The sequence below is a fragment of the Stenella coeruleoalba genome (genome assembly GCF_951394435.1).
Source record: "Stenella coeruleoalba genome assembly, chromosome: 9".
Taxonomy (NCBI): Eukaryota; Metazoa; Chordata; class Mammalia; order Artiodactyla; family Delphinidae; genus Stenella; species Stenella coeruleoalba.
Genome location: NC_137155.1, coordinates 82531865 through 82555281, shown reverse-complemented (window position 1 = coordinate 82555281; position 23417 = coordinate 82531865). Strand labels below are relative to the sequence as shown.

The window sequence follows — 23417 nt, the reverse complement described above, 5'->3', positions numbered from 1 at the left end:
CCGCACATCACAATGAAGAGTAGCGCCTGCTCACAGTAACTAAAGAAAGCCCGTGTGCAGCAACGAAGACCCAAAGCAACCAAAACCAAATAAATAAATTTATAAAATTAACTAACTAAATAAGCAGGTTACCTTCTTCCTTCCTCTTTTTTTTTTTTTTTTTCAGGACTCAGCATATTAATTAAGATGCAAACTTCTTCATGGGGATATATTTTGTGAACAGCAGCATTGGCTGTATTCTCTTGTTCCTGGTACTTAGCAGTATCCAAAGCAAGACCTTTACTCACTTTCAACCAGCTAAAATTAAAAAAGAATTGCCCTGGGGCTTCCCTGGTGGCGCAGTGGTTGAGAGTCCGCCTGCCAATGCAGGGGACGCGGGTTCGTGCCCCGGTCCGGGAAGATCCCACATGCCGCGGAGCGGCTGCGCCTGTGAGCCATGGCCGCTGAGCCTGCGCGTCCGGAGCCTGTGCTCCGCGACGGGAGAGGCCACAGCGGTGAGAGGCCCGCGTACCGCAAAAAAAAAAAAAAAAAAAAAAAAAGAATTGCCCATGTTCCACTCTCACAAATAAATATTTGTTTGCATACACATTTGGTCTGAAGATTCAGTTTAGCAACCACATCCTACCCTTTCAGAGCATTTCTAAGGCCCTACAAGGGTTCTACTCTCAAAGATCCATCCATAGCTCAGCTGAGTGAGCCAAGCCAAATAAAAACCCACGCTCTAGACTTCCCTGGTGGTCCAGTGGTAAAGAATCCGCCTTCCAATGCAGGGGACGCGGGTTCGATCTCTGGTCGGGGAACTAAGACCCCAGATGCTGCAGGGCAACTAAGCCCGTGCACCACAACTACTGAGCTCTGGCGCCTCAATTAGAGAGCCTGTGTGCCACAAACTACAGAGCCCATGTGCTCTGGAGCCTGCGTGCCACAACTAGAGAAGAGAAAACCCACACGCCACAACTAGAGAGAAGCCCGTGCTCCGCAACGAAGAACCCACGTGCCACAACGAAGGATTCCGCATGCCTCAACGAAGATCCCGCATGCCGCAGCTAATACCCGACACCACCAGATAAATAAATAAAGTTAAAATGTTAAAGAAAAAGAAAATATATTAAAAAAAACAGGCTTAAGACAATTAAGTGGATAATTAACTCAGACGACTGTGGGAAGGAAGAACAGAGTGTTTCTTCCTTTTGTACTGAGGAAATCAGATTGGTTAGAATCTGAGCACTGGAAGAGACTTAGCTGTTCTAGTCCAATGCTGTTATCCATAGAAGCAAAACCTGAGGCCCAGAAAGAGGAAGGTGGTCTGGCCAAGGTCACATGGTAAGTGCCCCAACCAGGGCTTGAACATAGATTTCCAGTATTTACTGAATTCTAACACTTTGTCTTTATTTACTGTTCATCTTCTGATTAAGTTACTGCTAGGTTAAGGACCCAGATCTAGGTATCATAAGAGTTATGATTCTCAAAAGTGATGTGAGGACATATGGAGGAAGGAGAAAAGAAAATTTCAGAGTCATTTGGGGAGCTTTAGCAAACTACTTGTGCCCTGGGAGGGACCTGGGCATGTGAGTTTAAAAAATCACCCCATTACAGAAAGGGTGACAACCAGGAAAATCGATAAAATGCAAAAAAAACATTTATCCATGGTTCTTCCTCTGTATAAATACCTCATGGAAAATGGATATATACCTTATGATATGTTCACATTTTGTCTAGGATAGAGAAACAATAATGCTAATGGTGATATTGCTTTTAAATAGTGATGGTGAATGTCAAAACAAAGACTTTTATTTAAGGAGGTCACAAATCACTGGTTAAATAATGCCTAAAAGGAATGCTAGAGACCTTAATACCTGAACAAAAAGAAAACAAAAATAAAAACAATAACAAAAATCTTCTGGAATATCTGTAAATATCTGGATTAGGAAGTTATAAAAACTAATAAAGATAGATGAAAGGATCAGGTATATAAATTTAAGTGATATGAACATATTTTTATAGGTATTTCTGAATATAAATCATACCCAAATTTGAAGAATTTTGCAATGAACTACCTTTTAAGAATTAACTTAATAATTTCACTTGCCTAGATCTGAAAGGAAATGACAAATATTTCTTTGCAAATGGCTAGGCCATGCAAATTCTTACCCTCTGCTTTGGACAACACTTCACCACTCCACCTGCTTCCATATCAGTAGAGGGTAAGACTGGGCAAGATACTAAGAAACTTCTAGGTCTGATACTCAATGACTCCAAAATATAATGTGTATTTAGTTAGAAATTATAAATGCATTGTTGTAATAACATGATATATGTTATAAATTACATATAAAGTAAAAAAGGATATTAATACATACAAAAGGTCTAATATATCCCACCCCTAAAGCATCATGTTGCACACCCTATTTTTCATACCATTGCTCTAAACAACCATCCAGATGCTGAGCATCCTACAGTACTTGAGCCCATACCCACTGCCTTCTCCAGCAACCTCCTTCTAAAGACCATACCTAACTTCCACACAATCATACATTCACCATCCTTCTCTTATGTTTGGAATTTAATTTTTTCCTAGTTTAGTGGATTGAATTTGAATACAGACTTTTGGAGATCTAGAAATTGTAAGGCTTCCTGCACCAGGTAGGTGAGGAAACTCTTCAGTACATGAGTAAAGATGGCCTATTGTAGAGCTAGATATTTTGACAAGATGAGAAGACCATAGAAATTAATGTGCCATTAACTTTGCCTTTATTTCATGTCCATTATATGTGTAGTTGGAATTCCAAATGAAGTTGAACTCAGTTCAAATACAGAAAACTGAGAAAATATGAATCAAGACTACCTTAGCCAAGTAATTCCACTTCTAGGAATCTATCTTAAGGAAATAATCAGAGATGAGGGCAAAGATTCATGAGTAAGGATGTTCATTTTGGATTTATACAAAGAACATTGAAATAAATGCCCAACAATAGTAGAAAAAAATCATTTTTTTAAAATTAAGTAGTGTAATATTATATGTAGCTATTAAAAATCATGTTCTAAGAATGTTTAATAAAATCATATTGTGAACATTTAAATTTTACTATGTGAATTGAAACATATGTAAAGTCCTTATTTTATTAAATAATATGTGTGTGTATATATGAGTGAATATATAAATATATATGGTTAACTGTAACAAAATATTAACAGTGGTTTATTTTCTTTCCCGTATGTTTCTGTATTTCCCCAATTTTCTGCAATAGTATATATCAATTTTAAAGTCAGAAAAAAAAATTGAAATGTTACTTAAAGAAAATCCTATACACTTAAAATGCCAGTACATTTTCTGTGCTTACAATTAATTCACTGAGCCTGAAAAAGACATAAATCTTACTCATATAAACACTACTCCTTTCTGAGTGCAGAAGCCATCAGTTTAGATAAACAAACCACTATACTGAGGATCTATGTGGAGTAAACTTGCTAGTTAAGTCCATGACTGAGCTCAGGGAAATACTTCTAAGTTCAAGTAAAAAATAAAAAAATCTGTGGTTACCAAATGAAGCCACCAGGCGCCACTGTTGCTTCACAAAAAAGACAGGAATCCCTAGCATGAATCTGTTTTTCATTAAGAATAGATACATGCTTTTTTTTTTTTAAAAAAAAATTCATTTATTTATTTATTTTTGGCTGTGCTGGATCTTCTTTTCTGTGCGTGGGCTTTCTCTAGTTGCGGCGAGCGGGGGCCACTCTTCATCGCGGTGCGCGGGCCTCTCACTGCCGCGGCCCTCTCTTGTTGCGGAGCACAAGCTCCAGACGCGCAGGCTCAGTAGTTGTGGCTCACGGGCCCAGCCGCTCCACAGCATGTGGGATCTTCCCGGACCGGGGCACGAACCCTGTCCCCTGCATTGGCAGGCAGACGCTCAACCACTGCGCCACCAGGGAAACCCAAGAATAGCTACATGCTTTTACCTACTCTTAGATAACAATAAAGTCTTCTCAGAGGCATAACAAGTATTTCAATAATTTTCTGTTCATATCCCAAAAAGTTAATCAGAAGAGATAAGAAAGTTTAGTTCCCATCAATTCCTACTTATGGGATTGAGAAAAGAGAACACATTGTATCAAGAAATTGATTCAGGTCATAAAAGCTGACTTTATGTTTGTTTGTTTTTGCGGTATGCGGGCCTCTCACTGTTGTGGCCTCTCCCGTTGCGGAGCACAGGCTCCGGACGTGCAGGCTCAGCGGCCATGGCTCACAGGCCTAGCTTCTCCGCGGCATGTGGGATCTTCCCCGACCAGGGGACTAACCCGTGTCCCCTGCATCGGCAGGCGGACGCTCAACCATTGCGCCACCAGGGAAGTCCGACTTTATGTTTTGAAGTACCCTACTAACAGTAGAGCTTTAATGCTATCCCTGTACCACTGTTTCTGTGAGAAAGTGCATTCCTCATTCCAACTCTGAATGACAGGGCTGCATGTCTCCACCCTGGCTCTGCTACTTTCAACTATAAAGTTTTGGCAGCTATTTAACTTCTCCATCTATAAAACACTAATACCAACCTCATACAGTTGTTTTAAAGATTGAGGAACATCATAAACAGGGTTAGACAACTTATTACCTCTCTCTGCAGAGGTAAGAAGCTCCCAGCTTCCTTGGCTGCTGAGACCACATCTAAGTAAGAGAGGGAATCTCTGCCCCGGTGCTTAAAAAGGTGCTAGACTTAGTGTCTCAGGACATGGGTCCTTCTCTAATTCAGGGTCTGTCATGAGGAGTGGACCTGACGAGTCACTTCATCCACTGGGCCCTCAGGTTTCTCATCTTTGAGATAGGGGGTTTGGCCAAACGGCTCTCAGGTCCCCTCCAGCCAAGAATCCTATGGTTCTGTAAAACTTGTGCCACAGAAGGTACCATTCTACTTTTGCACAATAAACTTCTCTGATGTGACATCCTGCAGGTATTAAAGTTGGGGGACAAGGGGTTGGGGCACACACAGGTGCCATCATCCGATCATTTATTAAGGTCCTTCCGTGTACTGAACATGGTGCTCGACTCTGAGGATATAAAATGAAGATGATACTACCTCTTCCTTTAGGGAGTTTTCAGTCAAATGGAGAAACAGATACATATAAACAATTACAGTGCAACAGGGTGAAGGTATGGGCTGAGGTATATCTAAAGAGCTGTAGAGATGAGATAGACACTTGATTTCAACATGCTGTTCATCAGTCAGTTTCATGGGATTCAGAATAACTGAGGGACTTCTATGATTTACCTAGAACTGTTTCCAGCATGAGGAACTTTCTGGGTCATCCTTCTGTGGCCATATTGAATTTTGCCTCAGAGAGACCTAGGTAAGGTATTTTCTGAAGTACACACCCCTGGGTATTTTCTGTAGCACAGCAGAAAGAAGACAGATAATTGATTTAGGCTAGACCAGAAGAGATTCTCCTGCCATTTATCACAGATGTTCACACTCAATTTCAGTCCCATTATCTTTCTAAATTTCCTCTTCTCAGTGTTTTTCACTGACCCTTTTCTCTACAAAATGCTATGCTTAGCTTTTCCAAATCTTTCTCAACTGGGTCAGCAGCTCTAAACCCCTACTACCTCTGTGCTCTTGCCAATATGCCTCTACTGATCTGAGACTCCCAAACCAGGGCATTAGGGGGCTAGAGAAGAAAAGGAAGAGCAAATGCCAACCTGTGCCACCTGGTAATTTCAAAGGGTATCAAATCCCCACTTGCTTACCAGACTCTCCGTAGTAAGCTCTGGCAAATCCTGGATGGTACAGCATGGGTAATCCAGGACCGAGATACTGCAAGATGCAGAGATAAGGACAGGCTTTAAGTAAATGGCAATGGCAGCAAATGGCTATATCTGAAAGGGCAGGAGGTATTTCTCTTCAGCAGGCTGCATCTATTTCCAAAACTGCTTAGTGATTTCAGCTGAAACTGAGGGTTCTGGTGCCAGGCAACTCCAGATCCAGTCTCCTCTCCTCATAGCCATGAGAGGAACCAACAGAATTCTTTCAGGCTGGCCCCTATCTGGCAGAGGCAAGAGAAAGCAGAAGGAGAGCCTCTGTATAGCCACCTTTCTCCTCCCTTCTTTAAAGGAATACATAAGCTTGTGTGCATTTGTGTTTCTGCATTTAAGTGTATGCTTGTGTGTATGCGTGTACATAAAATTGTGCTCCCAGAGATGCTGCCCAAACTCATCCCAATAATAACAACCTGTGGAAGTGAGAATGAAATGAAGACCTCTCCTCTGTCTCTTACCAGATGTTCCTGAAACTCAGGAGCTCTGGGGAATGATCACAGAAGCCACTCCTAGAGGAAGCTTGAGACAGAGGCAGCTTCCTGCAGCAGGGCCAATCTAGTAGCTCAAGAACGGTAATAGCATCTGCCCCCAAAACAGACAGTGGGGAACTGCAAGGGAGCTAGAGGCTCTGCGGTGAGCCCAGGGAAGCAGGCATGAGTCAGCAGGGGAAATAAGGCACCACATGATGACAAGGACACGGTCACTCGAAATGACGGCTCTCTTTCTTTCCTTTTCTCCCTTCTTCACTGGTACAATGCAGAATTTAGACTAGCTAATCTCTAATGCTCCTTCTGGTTCCAACACTCCATAGGTTTTAAACACCAATCCATCCGAACTAGAGTAGTTGGAAATGGGTAAAGGATGTTGGCAAAGCATAGGCTATAAAGAGGAATATGGGGTTCCTTCAACCTGTCTCTACATTTCAAAGTCAAAACTTCTATCCAAGCAAAACACAACAATTTATTTGACTAGAAATGTTGACCTTTGTTCAAGAAACCCACAAAGGTAACCTAAGGGAAACAAGGTAGGAGAGGGGAGGGCAGTGGACCTACCTACTGGATTCTCCCAGGGCTCTGCACTACTCCATTAGGATAAACATTCTTGGCTGGCTCATCTACTTATCTACCCACCTCCCACTGACAAAGCCCCATGGCAAAGTAGGTACTGGCAACCAGGAAATGAGGGTGGGAAATCAAGGATGGATTTGTTCCAATCTCATTGTACTGAATTCTAGCCTAAGGGGGCATAAAATAAAGTTACAAGTTTCTAGGATATCTAGATTGTAAGAGCCATGAGGAAACTGCAATAATGAGCTGTAGGTGCTCAAGTTCTCAAGATCATGCAACAGTAAAGCTTACAGGTAACGCATGAGAGGACCACTGTATCCAGGCCAAGCTTAGCAAACGGTGTAGTCTGGCACTACCACTCTTCCAACTCCAAATTGAACCTGATGGACACCTATTGGATTGTCTGCCCCTGCTTCTAGGCCCATGGTACAGGGGGCATTTAGTTCGTGAACCCCACTCCCCAGTCACAGTTGATTGATCCAAGGGTGGGCCTCTAACCCTGGGAATGTGGAACAGGGATTGAGAGCCAATTCAATCTCTGAAGTGGCACAGGAATATGTTTAGTTCATGTGGGCATATTTCACTAAGTGGCCTAGGAAGCAGACAAAACTATTTGTCAATGAGAGAGGAAAAACTGGAGTGGAGGTACAGAGGCTTGGTGGCCATAGATGGAGGTGGAGAGCTTCCTGGGCTCCTTATGCTACAGACCAACCCTGAGGTCCAGAGCTGCATCTCTGTCCTAGGTTCCTCGAGATGATATACTGCCCATTTTCTCCTAACAAATTCCCATTCTGTGTGAGCCAGGTCCAGCTCTTTTTGGTTCCTTATCACTAAGAGGGTTGACTGATACACACAGGTACCTTCATGAAGCTGTGACCCTTACCCAGCCCGACCTACACTTTCATTTTCCCCGGTAACCCAACTAGTATGTCTTAAGTGTCTTTTTTTTCTGGCCGTGCCACGCGGCTTGTGGGATCTTAGTTCCCTGACCAGGGATCAAACCCGGGCCCTCGGAGTGAAAGTGCGGAGTCCTAACCACTGGCCAGGGAATTCCCATAAGTGCCATTTTTAAGGGGGGTGGTGCCCAAGTCTCTCTGCAGTTAGGAAAAACCCATTCTCCAAGGATTCCTCCAAACTGGAAAAGTAAAGCACTCTCATCTATGTTTATCTTAACTAATGCTTATAAAAGCTCTATGATATAGTCAGAGTAGGTATTATTCTCATTTTAAAGATGAAAATACTGTGTCTCAGAGAAACAAAGTGTCTTACACTTGAGATGACACAACTAGCAAGTGGCAGATCCAGGTCAGGAATCCAGGTCCCGTGACTTCAGGTTCTGTTTGTGTGTTTTAAACTACATATAAGTAGGCTGCCTCTCCAGGGTGGAGTTTCTGGCCGTGCTGACAGACTGGTGGGGCAATATCTCCTAGCCCCTTTCCAGTCACCTCAAGTGTCAGGTCAGCCTTCTTCTACTTTACGAACTTTGCCTCTGGTAAAGCACTTCTGGTCAACTCTACTGATTATCATCCTTCTAGTTTTTGTGTAAGTAGCAAACTGAGGAACAAGGATCTACTCTGTTAACCCCCCAAGTCCCCACTTGGCTGGAGCAATCCATAGCAACTGTGATCAGAAAGCAATTTATGCTTTAACCCCGCCTCTGCTGCTTACTTAAGGGGTCTCACTAGCATGTTATCCTTAAGTAAGTCAATTAACCTCTCTGAATTTGTTTCCTAATTGGTGAAATGGGAATAAAACTTATTGTGATATGTCTTAGCACTACTGAGGAGATTAAATGAAATAATGGATGTGAATCTCCTGTATTTTTTTAAACTACAAATTGATCTAAGTAAGGTTCTATTATTTATCTTTAGTTACAAATTCTGTATAACACTTTACAAAGTAGTGTGATTGATCCAACTTATGATTTATACTAAAATTAGGGCTGACTAGACAAGTAGGATGCGTCACAAAAAATATTTTCTGGATCCTTCTGCCATAGGGCTGAAATTTCATTGTTGCAGTTTCATTTCTTTGAGTCATGGCATTTTCAGTTTTCAAAACTATTAAAATACAAATATCTTTGTGAAGAGGCCAAACCATACACCCCACCAGTAGCACTTCAAGGAAATTAAATTTGACAGTGACAGCTCTAAGATAGAAAGGACCAGGGACACCAGGAGAACAGAAACTCGGCTCTGAGACGACGTAACTTCTCAACCATCCCAAATATCCCTTTGAAATAAACCTGTCCCGAGTTCTTACCTGTTTTTGGCAGTGATGTAGGACAAGATATTTTGATTGAAGAACTTCAGGATCAATGGAATGCAGTTGGCAAATACCAAATGTTGTGATACATATTCAAACTAAATTAAAAGATCAAAGCAGAAAGGATGCTTATTTGGGGGAGAATAGAAGGTCTGTATGAAAAAAAAAAAAGAGGCAAGTACAATTCTAATATCCATTCCTAAGAATATCCACTGTCCACTTGTGTTATCAGTCTTCCTGTCTGGGAAGTGGGAAGAACCATCTTCAGCCAGCCCATCCTACAGAGAAGGGGACAATCTGCAGTGTGTGTATGTTGCAAGCACCTGACCAAAAGCACAAAACATAAACAAGCCAGAGAGAAAATCCCACTCCAGATAAATAGAAAGAATTGCTGTGAGATTTGTTCCTAAGCTCTACAGGAAAGGAAGGCTCCCTGAGGGAGTTGTCTTCCATACCAAAGCCCTGGCTCATAGGGTTTCAACTGTGATTGATATAGCAGGAACAGGTGCAGCCCAGCAACTGCTGGCATCACTCAGTCAGGATGGATACGGCACACAGTAACCAAATGAACCACTGGAATGTGGGCTCCAGCGTGAGTCTGGTTCACTATATTAGCCCCCATACTTAGAATATCAGTATTTTAATGAATGAATCAACAAGAGTCCTTCAGTCAACAGATACTACACTGAGAATAAGTCCAAGATCTTTTTGATGGGCTGAACACCAGAACATAGGGCTACATTTTGCTCTCTTGCATCTGGATGGGGTTTGCACCCAGGAAGACCTATTGGGGCAGTGTCATGGAGTTGTGTCACCTGGATTTTGCCCATGATACACAGAGGAACATCAGACACAGTTTGTCTCCAGATCCAGAACCTAGACTGCTGGGAAGTGTAGAAACTGGGTTGAAAAAGCAGAAAATTGTAGTGTTTTAAATCCCTTAGCTCTTCCTGATCACCGAGAAATAGCCATGGCAGCAAGCTAAGCTGCCCTTTGCTCAGGTGTGTGGTTAGCAGTGGGGAGTCAGGTTGTGTTGCCCATTTCTCTCTTCTGCCTTAAAACTTTCTCCCTGGCAGCTGACCCAGGGTATTTTCCAAAGCCTCAGATGGAGAAGCCAATGCATACCTACTATCAAGTGATGGAAAACATTTTTCAGTTTGAGACATGTCTGTAGCCTTGTCAAGATGCACTGACCAGGGCAAGACCCATCAAGCCACCCACCTGTCTGGCTGTTGATCCACATATTGCCCACCAAAAGCAGCAGACAGAAGCACACATACACAGTTCTCTTTCTACTAGGAGCACTATTTCTCATCCATCCCTACTTCTTCCAGCGCTGCTGCTGCTCAGCAAACACTGGCAGAAGAAGTGTGAGTACTCAGGGCACCTAACACACCCAAAGATGTCTCTGAATGTATGAAAGTGGAGAAATATCCTGGTTGTACAGTCAAACCTGCCATGGACACATACCCTGGAGGGGCTTCCCTGCACTCTGAGGTCCTGCTCTTCTACCAGCAAGCTTGGTCCTTAGGAGGAAAATGAGGCAGAGGCCCTGTGCAGGAATGAGAAGGCTCCCTCTCCTCTCCATGTCTCACCACAGAGAACATCCATTCACTGCCCCCATGTTCTCCTATATCTTGGCAACACCCATAGCACCAAGTCCAAACTTTTTAGCATGGCAAACAGTGCTTTCATAGGGAAGCAGGTTCTTAACCTTTTTTAGCCTCAGTGGAATAAAATAAGACCCAACTTGTAGGGTTGAGAGAATTAAATGAGATCTTACATGAACTTAACAGAGTGCTGGCCACATTGTAAGTACTCAAAACTGTGTGCTAGCATATGTATTATGATCTGCTCCCTGCCATCCCCTCCAGCTTCATGTATCACCAGACGTCCCCACTCCCTCCACTCCAGGCAGAACTCCAGCAACATTTAATTAGTTTCCAAGGTACTCTGCTCTCTCCCTTCTGGACTTTCACAAATTAGCTTTTCTGCTTGAAATGCTTCCTGCTACCTTTCCCTGACAACTCCCGTATCCTGGCTAACATCTGTTTCTTTAGGACTCAGGTTAGAAGTCACATCTTCTCCACCTCAGGTTGCATTAGTGTTTCCATAGCAGCCAATGCTTACCTGTATAACAGCACTTATCACGCCATAATTGGCTATTTATACATCTGTATCCTTTACAAAACTTCAAAGCCCTTAACAGCCAGAAGTGTGTCTTATATAGAATTACATCTCAAATGTTAGAGAAGTGCTTCATGGGACTTCCCCGGTGGCGCAGTGGTTAAAAATCTGCCTGCCATTGCAGGGGACACGGGTTTAAGTTCTGGTCCGGAAAGATCCCTCATGCCGCAGAGGAACTAAGCCCATGAGCCACAACTATTGAGCCTGCGAGCCACAAGTACTGAAGCCCGCGCACCTAGAGCCCATGCTCTGCAACAGGAGAAGCCCACGCACAGCAACGAAGAGTAGCCCCCGCTCACCACAACTAGAGAAAGCCTGTGAGCAGCAACGAATACCCAACGCAGCCAAAAATAAAAAAAGTAAATAAATTTTAAAAAAAAAGTGCTTCACATATAGAAAAGTATGCTCAGCACTCCCCCACTTCCCCTTTTTGTGGCATGCTTGAATCCTGTGGTCCATTGCTTCAAAGCTGGCAGGGCATATTCCCAAGAAGCTAGGGATTCCTATGCACAACCGCTGGATAATGTTCAAAGGACACAGACATTTGCAACTTTCTAGGACAATTCCCCACTTCCCACCCCAAGCTTGTGCAACAGGTATCTGGATTCCGTGAGACAAAGGAAAGGCTGAAAGATGCTTAGCTGGACCTCAAAGGCCCTTTCGTTCCTCCTTTGGGAGACAGGACCTGGAGGACACCTGAGACATGTGGAGAAGTGCTCTAAGCTGCTCACCTGGTAGATATGATTCAGTTTGAAGTGTTTGAGGAGTAGCAGGAGCAGGGCAGAGATACTCTTTACGATGATCTCCTTGTGCCTGTTCACATCAATGCCCAACTTCATGCTCTGGAGAACAGTGATGCTACAACGGGGAAAGGAAGAGTCAGTGCAGAGGGTGACCTTAGAGCAAGGCCTACGAGGACCCAGGTATTTGGGTCAGATGCAATAAACACAAGAGAGCCAGAACTTCAGAAACCTGAACTGTGCTAGGGAAACCTCCAGAGTTCCCACTTATGAGTCAGGAGAAAAGCTCCTCTGATCTCTTTGTTTCTCTCTCCTTTGGCAAGCTCATCCCTTGGCAATGTCCACCCCCATACATGTGCAGCCAGTAACTGGCACTGATGTTACCCTCCAGACTCTCAATTCTGAGCTGAAAAGAGCAGAGCTGAGAGCACTACAGTGGAAAGGGGCTACTGGTGGCAGAGAGGAGATCTCTTTGGAGACAATCCCTGTAAGTGTTAACAAGGTGAGGTGGGGACTAAAGAGACCCTGCAGACAAGGTAGCTAATATTTAGCAGCTGCCCCAGTTGAAGCACTCACGGCATCTCCTCAGGCAGGACATCTGCCAGGATGTTGATAGAGTCTGTCTTAGCCTTGGATGTAGGGGCTGCAGCCAGTAGAATCTTAAGTAGAGCAATCTGGGAAGTAGAAAATGAGGAAATCCCCCCCATTCAACAAGGTTATTCTTCCACAGTTCAACAGCCCTAAGAGAAATGTTTTAAAGCCTTTCTCTAAGTTCTTCCCTCAATAACCAAATCTGCCCAGCCTCCAGAAGAGCAAACAGGTGCCCTGTCCTGACAGGCTTGCCTGTGAGGCTAAGGAGCCAGAAGGGAGCTTATGGGCTGTTCTGCTTCAAGACTGCTCTTTCCAAAGAGGATTGAAGGAACAGAGTGAGAGGGGCAATGCCTAGAAATTAGGTGGGAGGTATAAGCAAGATCTCCCTCCCCAACCGTTTTCCTTCCTCTACCTCAGACCATCAGCGTCCTCACCATCATAGCCTGAGGCCAACTAGGACACCAGAGGCCACGGCAGACCTCAGGGGGACTAAGGCACTTACTTAGGAGGAGGGCCCCCTATGCATCCTGCAGGGACCCACCTCATTCTCCACTCCTCGCAAAGAAGTACTTGGGAATATAGCCAAGTCCTTCTTCCTCTGGGAGGAGCCCTGAGGAAAGCTCAGAGAATGCCTTGCCTGAAGGGTGAAGGCTCAGGAAGCAAGCTCAAATGACAGATGGCTCAGCTTAAGAGGGCTCTCAGCTCTCTATTCCTCACAGCTGAGAAGGGAAACTCTGGCCCAGCCATCTCCTTACCATGTACTGGGGGAGGCTATACAGCATGCCCTGGTAGAGGATTTCACACGGCGTCTCTGGTACTACCTCTTCCCCCTATGGCAAGAAACATACAGTTTGCCCAGGCCATTTTCCAGTTGACCAAAACCTATGTTTCCTTGGTTGTGGAGGGTGGGAGGAAAAGATCTGGGAGTCAGATCAGGATTCCTACCCTAGCTGTGTTAATGATTCATTGTAGGACCTTGGGTAAGTTACTTTCCCTCTCTGAGACCTAATTTCCTCTTCCTAGGATCAGTGGGCTGGTCTGGATGACCTCTGAGGGCTCTTCCAGCCCTGAGAATCTATGATTTTGGTTGTCCTGTCATCTGGAATCAATCCAGAATTCTCTCTATGTCACTCTTGCTAGGTCAGGAGTCAGAACTCCCAGCAACGCAGTGGTTAAGAATCCACCTGCCAATGCAGGGGACACGGGTTCGAGCCCTGGACTGGGAAGATCCCACATGCCATGGAGCAGCTATGCCCATGCACCACAACTACTGAGCCTGTGCTCTAGAGCCTGTGTGCCACAACTACTGAGCCTGTACGCCTAGAGCCCGTGCTCTGCAACAAGAAGCCACCGCAATGAGAAGCCTGTGCACCGCAACGAAGAGTAGCCCCCGCTCACCGCAACTAGAGAAAGCCCACGGGCAGCAATGAAAAGTGCAGCCAAAAATAAATAAATAAATAAATTTATTTTTTAAAAAAAAGAACTCGCACCAAAGAGTTGGCTCAGACTACTGCTTTGCTGGATATACTTGGGCTTAGCTCAGGCCACAGGTACGCCTGGGACACTGGAACTGACACCCCACACAGAGGCACTTCCTATGGTGTCAATCTGAGGCCATCTGAGAGCTCTGGGCTGCTCCAAAGTCAGAAAGGAGAGGTAGGTGACTCAACAGAGAGGGTTAATAAAGGCCTGGAGAGGCAGGAAGGGGTATTAGCAGGGAAAATTTTAGGTGGAAACTATTTTCTTCCCTTCTCCACTACCCTCTACAACATCCCTTCCTCCTTTCTGACCAGGCTCCTCATGCACAGCTCTGTCCTTGTGATGACCCCACTTAAGCCCTTTATCAGAGTAGCCCTTTATCAAGAGGCATTCAGGCCACTGTCATCTTTGGCCAGTGCAGTCCTTCCTCCCCACCCAGGTCGCTCTATTACAGGACAAGGGTCACTGCCATGAGACCCTGAAGCAAGGAGGAGTAACCAGGCCCCTTCTATTCTGCTGCTTAAATGGATAATAATCCTGGCAATCCTGCATGTTTGCCTTGCTGTTCTCTAAAAGGCCTATTTCATACGTTCTCCCCTCTCTTCAAACCAATCCCCTCATCCCACAGCCCCTCAACAGTTGCTGACCCTAACTCTCACTTCACGGACAAAACAGAAGCAATCAGACAGGCACAGCCTCATTTTCTCAACACCAAATCTATCAGAGTCTCTACCTTCCTTCTTGACATGAAGGATGAACCACCCGTGCTCCTACCAAAGGCTACCCTCCGCTGGTGCTCACACCCTTTTGCTTTATCGAATGCATCAGTTCTATAATTATCTCCTTTCTCCTGGATCAACCCTTTTAGGACTCCACACTCCAGTATCTCCTAGCTATAACATTCCCTTGACCCACATCCTCCTTGCGCTACCACCCCATTTCTACCTTCCTTTTCACAACAGAACTTCTATGTGGTTTGTCTATGTTGACTAAGTCTACCTCCTTTCTTTACATTCCCTTTTCAATACACTCCAACTAGGCTTCTGGCCCCACCACTTCACTTGAGGTTGCTCTTATCAAGGTCACCAGTTATCTCTATGTTGCCAAAGTCAATGGGCACCTAAGGTCTTATCAAGCACCATTTATTAGCAACATTTAACATAGCTGATCACCCCCTTCTTCTTGAAAGACTTTTTTTTTTTTTTAATAAATTTATTTTATTTATTTATTTATTTTTGGCTGTGTTGGGTCTTCGTTGCTGCACACGGGCTTTCTCTAGTTGCGGTGAACGGGGGCTACTCTTCGTTGCGGTGCACAGGCTTCTCATTGCGGAGGCTTCTCTTGTTGCAGAGCACGGGCTCTAAGCACGCGGGCTTCAGTAGTTGTGGCTTACGGGCTCTAGAGAGCAGGCTCAGTAGTTGCGGCACACGGGCTTAGTTGCTCCACAGCATGTGGGATCTTCCTGGACCAGGGATCTAACGTGATCCCTGCATTGGCAGGCGGATTCTCAACCACTGCGCCACCAGGGAAGCCTTGAAAGACTTTCTTTGCTTAGCTTTTATGGCATCACAATCTCCTGGATTTCCTCCCACCTCATTGAGGGTTTTTCTTTTTTTTGGCTCCTTTCCTGAATCATCCCATCCTTGACATATTGGTGTGCCCCAGGGCTTTGTCCTGGGTTCCATTCTCTCTCTATCTTTACTCCCTCCTCAGGTTATCTCAGCCAGTTCGATGGCTTTTAACACTGTCCATGAGTCAACAGTTCCCAAATTTATTTCCCTAAGTCAGTCCTCTCTCTAGAACTCTAGACCCATATACCTAATTGCTTGGCTGCTCTGCATGGGTGTCTAATGGACATCTAAATCTTAGTACAACCAAAATAGAACCCTTGATAAGACAGAACTCCTAGGAATTCCCTGGCAGTCCAGTGGTTAGGACTCCATGCTATCACTGCTGTGGGACCGGGGTTCAGTCCCTGGTTGGGGAACTAAGATACTGCAAGCCGCACAGCACAGTGCCCCCAACCACAAAAAAGAAAAGAAATGAAAGAAAAAGAAAAACAGGGGGAAAAAAACACATTAAAAAACCCCAAAAAACAGGGCTTCCCTGGTGGTGCAGTGGTTAAGAATCTGCCTGACGAGCCCTGGTCTGGGAAGATCCCACATGCCGCGGAGCAGCTAAGCCCATGCGCCACAACTACTGAGCCCGCACTCTGCAACAAGAGAAGCTGCCGCAATGAGAAGCCCGCGCACCGCAATGAAGAGTAGCCCCCCGCTTGCCGCAGCTAGAGAAAGCCTGCGCGCAGCAATGAAGACCCAACACAGCCAGAAATAAAAATAAATTAATTAAAAAGACAAAAACAAAAAAACAGAACTCCTCATCTTGACAAATGGTACTTATTCTTGATTGCCCTTTATGTCTCTCTATCCACAGCCAATTGAACTGCAACTCCTGTCAGCTGTACCTCCAAAATATAAACCAAATTCATCCACTTCTCCCTATCTCCACACTTCCTACCACCATCTAAAACACCATCATCTCTCACCTTGACTATTTTAAGAGCTTCCCAACCTCCCTGCTTCCACTCTTTCCTCATCCAGCCTTTACAAAGTAGCCAATGGTTTTTATTATAAAAAGACAGATCATGTCACTTCACTCCCCGGTTTAAAATCTCCAAAGGCTTCCCTTTGTCCCTTGAATCAACTTCAAGCTCCCTATCTTCGCTTAAATGTCCTGTGTAAAGTGGCCCCAGGCCACCTCTCTGACCCCATCTCAGACAACCTTCCCCCTCCCCACCGTGCTCCAGCCACACTAGCCTTCATCCACTACCTCTAACATTCTGAGCTTGCTCTTACCTTCTTAATAAGTCTGTTCGCTCTGCTTCGAATGCTCTTTCCCCTGATGTTCTTATGGCCAGCTCCTTCTTATACCTCAGATCTTAGGTAATTATCACCTTCTCAGAGGTCTACATACCCTGATTGCCCAATCTAAAATAGTCTACTACATGATATGTCACCCTATTTAAATTTTCTTAACCATATCTACCATTCTCTGAAAGTCTTCTCGTTTCCTTAATTACTTATCGTTTTTCTCCAACTTTAATGTATCGTGAAAGTAGAGACCTTGCTTTGCCTAGCATACAGTAAGAGTCATGCATACAGTAACAGCATGCACGCGAGTTATGCGACAGCACTGCAGACAGATTTCCTCCTGTGCGGGATTCCCCTTGACTCACCAAAGACATGGGGCACTTCTCTAGCTCTTCCTCATTCTTGATCTGAACATCTGCGATGGAGATGTACTTGTGCTGGGAAACATAAGACATCAACAAGGGGCTGAGGGCCTCGATCACATGTGTACCAGTGATCATTTTCCCAATGACAAGGAAATGTCCTGTTTATGGGTCTGTCAGCCCAAATACACTACGCACCCTTTGAAGGCAGGAGCCTTATTTACCTTTGCATCATGAACAGCAGCAAAGTGCTTCAATACAGTGTTTATTCCATATTTCCATGTTTGAAGGGCAGCAAATACCTTAGCATTTACCTTCAACCAAAGTGCAAGGGGAGGGACTTCCCTGGCGGTCCAGTGGTTAAGTCTCCGTGCTCCCAACGCAGGGGGCACGGGTTCGATCCCTGGTTGGGGAACTAAGATCCTGCATGTCGCATGGCGCAGCCTTTCAAAAAAAACCAAAAAATCGTGCGAGGGGAAGCCAAGAATAGGCCCTTGCCCCTGGACCACTGCCCTGAGAGTTTTGCTGCATGTGCCTGTATGTGTGTCTGTGTGTGTACAGAGTGATGATGATGGGGTGGGGTGGGGATCAAGGTCTGTGCAAGGAATGACTACTCTTACTCGTGCACACACACACTTTGGATACAGAGCAGACTGCTACTCAATCCTGGGCCTGTGGAAGTTAGTGAGCCTCTAAGGAGAGAGAAGGAAAGGGAAGGAAGCAATAAGTGGGAAGAGAGAGAAGGGTTGGAGGAGGGAAAAGGAATGAGAGGAAGAAAGGAGAACTTGTTCATCTATCTAAACATAGGACACTGAGTAGGTACGGAGAGACCTGATTTTTTACCTCTTTGGCCAAAATGCCTGCGGAGGAAGTACAGAATAACAGGTTCAGAACGTGTCTGGTGGAAAAGCACCACCCAGGACCCAGGACCCTAGTCATCCAACTTGCCTTGATGGCTCCCTATCCCTGAAGACTGAGAGCCCACCCTGGTCACCTGCTTGAGGGTCTTCACACTCTCATGGATGGGCCTGGGTAATCCAACCAAGGTATCTGTGTCCCTGTGAAATGCAAGACACACCAGATCATAAGGGTCAAAAGTAGAGAGAATTACCAATACCCCCTGGAGTCATGTGAACCATGCCACTTTCACCATCTGGTACCCTGGATCTTTCTCTGCAAGCTACCAGGTCCCCCATCGTTGCTTCAGGACACAAAAAGAATAATGGTACAGGGAAATGTCCCTGAAAATCAGGATTTCTGTATAGTCTTTTGGGGACTCACTTTGTCTGGGAGCAGGTTCCTACTTAAAAGGGCATGTTGCCCAACACTTTTGACAGTGAAACGGTAGTAACAATGGTTTCTCAGGTTTTGTAGCGACGAGTGAGGATTCAAGAGGGTGGGGGAATGGGGAAAGATCTGTTCCAACCATGTCGCTTCTTCACGGAATTCTGGCCCATTACAGAAGGGCTTGCAGGGACCATCTAATAACACTGACAAGGAGATTGATGTTCAAGAGGGAAATGACTCGTTGCTCAAGGTCCTACACCTGGATGAGAACATAAAAGTTCTAGGAAACTGGAAGGAAAAAACTCCATGGCAAGAACCCAAAGCAGTCACTGGGAGCTGCCCATGGCTCTGGGTTGTATAATCACGACCAGGCAACATCTCTCACTCTAGGCCACCCGCTCCCGTGGCCCTCTAAAAACCACTCTATAGCCAGTTCTGACCATCCAGTCACTTACTGCCCCAGAGTGAATCCGATGAACTTGTTCCTGCTCATCTCCAAGAAGTGTTCAATGTCCTTCTGTCTGAGAGGACGGTGGAGAGACAAATCCCAGAGAAGGGAAGAAAAGCAAACCTTGAGAGAAGGACCCTTACTGGGCTCCTACTCCTCCAGTTGGAGAACTGGAACAGTAAGGGAAGACAGCAGGGAACTTCAAACCCAGGAGTTCCGACTCCCAGACCAGCTTATTGAGCCTTGAATACATAGACCACTCCACCCTGGGCCTCCAGTGACTGAAACCCCGAAGCTCAGGGTGCTTGGTGTTATCAAACCTACCTGACCTTTGGGGTCCACGGTAGGCCCTTGGGAAAGGCCACCCGCTCAGCAGAGAGGGGTGCCTGTGAGGGTGGAGGTGGTACTAGAGGGTCCTGCTCTAGCAAGTCTAACTCTCCATCCAAGGTACGCTCTCCATCGCCAGCAGACTCCTCTTCCTCCTCTGTGGCTGGTTCCTCAGTCTTAAAGAGATCTCTTTCGTTGTAGATGTCCAAGCTGTCCTGCTTAGTAAGGAGTTGCTGGGGGGTTGGAGGGGAGTAGGTGGAAAGAGAGAGGGAAGGTGTGCAGAGATCTCACCCTGGGCATCCTTGTCTAAGACCACCCCAACCCACAGGCTGCTAGACTTCAGGGAACATGGAAGTAAGAACCCATCTCTAGTGAGACCTTTTCCTTCCCATCTCAACCCTACTGTGCCCACCAGGCCCAATTCCAGGACAAGCAGCTCTCACACAACCATGCCAATGGCTGGGAAACAGAGCACTGATAATCCCAAAGTCACAGTTACTTAGCTTTCAGAAAGCACTGATGCCTTTTTTTTTTTTGCCAGCACTTTCCTTCCTAATTATGCTCTACTTAGGTGAACATTCAATTAGTTTGCCTTCTGTGAGCATACACCAGCTGGCTGACTGAGGAAGAGGAGGACAGAAGCTTGCTGCTAGGCAGAGGGAAGCAAGTCTGGAATTTTAAATCTTGTCACAGAAAGAAAAAAAGATTGGACAGAAATAGGCCAAAAAGTTAACAGTGATTGCCTCTGGTTGTTAAGATTGTGGGTGACTTTTTTTTCTCCCTTCTTCACATTTTTATATTTGTTCTAAATTTTCTATAATGAGTAAGCATTACTTTATAAAACAAAAAAATAAAGGTTAAAAAAAATCACATTGCAGATAATGTAGACTAGATTACTGAGTGTGACTGTCTGAGCCTGTCACCTGTAGTCGGTGAACTCAAGTAGATCAGGCAGGTAAGTTCATGGGAGCATGGTCAGCTCTCAGCGCAACTTGTCATTGTGACCTTTCTAGGGATGCAGACTATAGAACCCTAACCAGTCATCTTGTAAGTGTAAGTCTCTGGTTCCAAGGCCAGATAAGAGCATGGCTGGCTCAGAGTAAATCTTACTGAGAAGACAATGATAAAGTGCCTCAACCAGGTACCTATGCCCAGGATTATACCCCAACTGTTGTTCAGGGTGCTAGGGAACTCCAGGCACTGAGGTCTAGGCCAATGATCCTTAGCGAGACATGGGTCTATGATGTGATATCACAATGTTACATCTTGACAGCCCAGGACCCTGTCAGGGCTCAGGAATAGAGGCTGAAGTATAGACACCAAGATTTCAGGTTGGTCTCAGGGCCAGTCAGGGGCAGGAGAGCTGGGTCATTTACTGCTCTTTCCTACCATATCCAGAGCTGCTTAGAATCTTGATTTTTGGCCAGCTAGTGTCACAACACTACTGTCTGCTTTAGTCCATACCCTTCGAGAACCACGGCGGCCTCGCAGTTTGGAGGGTGGTGGTGCCAGCTGAGACTCCCCCAGGTCGAGAGTGTAAGAGGGCGGGGAGGCAGCACGCATGCTCTTCACCACCTGGATACTGTCCTCAGCCAGTGGAGGCAGGCCCAATTCTTCCCGCTTCTGTACTTTGAGAGCCTGCAGCTGCTCAAATCCACCGAGGGTAAACTAAGGGTTAAACGGGAAAGGGGCACAGAAGAGAGGAAGGGAGGGAAGTCAGAGGGAGCAAGGTCAGGGAAGCATGGATGGAGAGGAAGAGCCACAACCTCCAGTCCCCTCAGACCCCCTCCTTAATTAGGAAGTAATAAAACAGGAGGAGGCAAAAAATGTGGTCACCATCCCCAGTCTCAGAGGTGGTTACTAACCCTCAGAGCTCAGGGGTCAGGATAAAGCATTATTTACCGACCCAGGGCTGGAAACATCACCAGAAATAAGGAAAAGGACCACTGGGGGCCTCCACTGAAAAAAACAGGAAAATGTACCCCCTTTTAAGGAGCAGATCTAGATACTATAACCCCCCAGAATCACTCAAGGCCTGCCCTGGAGGGTATGTAGTTCAGCCAGTTGGGGGAAGGATAGGGTTGAATAATTAGTAACAAAACTGCAACCATACACTTATGAGGACTTCATTTTTTAAAAGCAAATCCTCTATTTATCTGGATGGAGAGCAGGCACTAAACCCCACATTTTACAGCTAGAGAAACTGAGACACAGAGAATTGCCTGAGGTTTCTCAGTATCAGCAGAGGCCAGATCTCCCAACTCTCAGCCAGGGTTCTTTCCATGAAACGTTAGCTCTATCAGGGGAAGGTGCAATGACACCCCAACTCAAAAAGTGGCATCTCCCATCAGTCCAACAGAAATAGGTAACCTACTCTGAAACAGAACATCTGATTTCTCTAGGACAGCCTTATTGTCCCTCCACTGGCTAACAGCTTCCCTATTCTTCTGCCTAGCTCCAGCCCCCTGGAATCAGACTAGAAGAAACTGAGGTGGCAGAGGGCACTGCTGATCTGATGAGATGGGAGAGGGGTGAATCAGCCACTCACCATGACTACTTTCCAGAGCAGAAGCAGGACCTTCTTTATGGGGAAGTGGGGAGCCAGGCCGCTGCAGAACTTGGTGACCATAGAGAAAAGCAGAAGGGCAAAAGGCTCCTCATTATGCATGGAGAAGCCTGGGGGTTGTGGAGAGAGGCAAGTGAGAAAGTGAGGATGAAGCAGCTGAGACCTAGTCCCTGTAACCCTGTTTCTGGACGCTGAGGAAGGCACTCACCTTCCCGCAAAGAATCTGAGTACTTGGTCCTTAGAAGGAGGCTTAGAGAGCTCCCAGAGTGAACCCCCCGAGGGCAGGATAAGGGAGGTCATGGAGTTAAAATGGCATAGTTCCCAAAGCTTGGGGGTAGATATCAAACTAGAAGTAACAGTAATAAAGATAATCAACGGTAATAAAGATGCTTCCTGGCTGAGGAACTCAATGCATTTTGTAGATCACAACTCACTTTCCCACATCAACAAATATAGTATATTATATTTTAAAATCCCAAAGGCCTTCATATCTTATCCCTGACTGATGACAATACCAACTCATATTTTCAAGGTAAGTCAACTCATTTTTTTCATGTGGGATTTGTGATCGAATGGGAGAGGGATGACTATTCCCATTTATAACCAAGGAAACCAAAACCAAGATATAGAGAAGACATATGACTGGGCCTAGCTCATAGACACAGGGGCAATCAAGCCAGACCCTCAAGCCCACCACAAAGTATCTCTGTCCTAAAAGAAGGGATGTTAGCTCTAAAAAAAAAAAAAAAAGAAGACGAAGAAGAAGAAGAACTGTCTGTCTCTCCTAGGCAGATGCTATGCCTCCCCTCTGCCACAAGCACCTCGAGTGCCACTTCTTACTCAGTTCAGTGCGGAAGGTCTCCCGGGCTGTCCTCCACCCGTAGGAGTCTGTCTCTCGCTCCAGGCGGATATTTTCCACCATTAGGTACATGACACTCAGCAGCACCCTGAGGTTACAGAAGGGTCACAAGAGGTTCCCAAGGCAGTTTCCAACCTAAAGTCTGAGACCTCAGGGATGGTCTCTGTGGTGGCCCAACCCAGTGGAATTAGCAACTTCTAGTGTCCTGGGTGCGTCTGAAATTTGGGCAAAGGTAACCCATTGCTAACGATCCCCTGCTCCAATCCCATGGGCAGGCCCACTCACCGGAGCTCTGTGCTATCAGCAATGGAGATGGCTGGTTTCCGAAGAGCACTGCTACAGGCCTGGCTGTTGCTGCCACAGGGATGAGGGAGGAAACAGGAACCCGTAAGGCCTCTTTACTCCGTGTTGCACACTTATCATATGCACAAACATGAGTACCTGCCATTCCCTGGCTATGTAGCTAAAGAAATTGGTCTAAGGTAGAGAAGCCCATAGAATTCTCCTGCCACCTAGACAAACCCTTATCTGTGGTGAAGACAGGCAAGGGCAGGGTCTATGAT

At 45.6% G+C, this 23417-nt stretch overlaps 1 protein-coding gene across 3 annotated transcripts in view; it reads right to left on the bottom strand.

Annotated features, from left to right (window-relative positions):
• The window catches only part of STRIP2 (striatin interacting protein 2), a gene marked incomplete at its 5' end in the record, with an annotated part of 47247 nt that overhangs the window by 11949 nt on the left and 11881 nt on the right, over positions 1–23417 (bottom strand). For 2 of the 3 annotated variants that reach the window (XM_079931904.1, XM_079931903.1), the window contains 15 exons: positions 5738–5804; positions 9136–9236; positions 12057–12183; positions 12642–12739; positions 13412–13486; positions 17371–17442; positions 17682–17811; positions 18211–18227; positions 18362–18425; positions 19110–19175; positions 19427–19662; positions 20894–21097; positions 21978–22105; positions 22836–22942; positions 23140–23208. In XM_079931904.1, coding sequence (XP_079788030.1) covers positions 5738–5804; positions 9136–9236; positions 12057–12183; positions 12642–12739; positions 13412–13486; positions 17371–17442; positions 17682–17811; positions 18211–18227; positions 18362–18425; positions 19110–19175; positions 19427–19662; positions 20894–21097; positions 21978–22105; positions 22836–22942; positions 23140–23208 — 1561 coding nt within the window. The remainder of the gene's footprint in view (positions 1–5737; positions 5805–9135; positions 9237–12056; positions 12184–12641; positions 12740–13411; positions 13487–17370; positions 17443–17681; positions 17812–18210; positions 18228–18361; positions 18426–19109; positions 19176–19426; positions 19663–20893; positions 21098–21977; positions 22106–22835; positions 22943–23139; positions 23209–23417) is intronic. The other variant, XM_079931905.1, reaches the window with a different exon arrangement.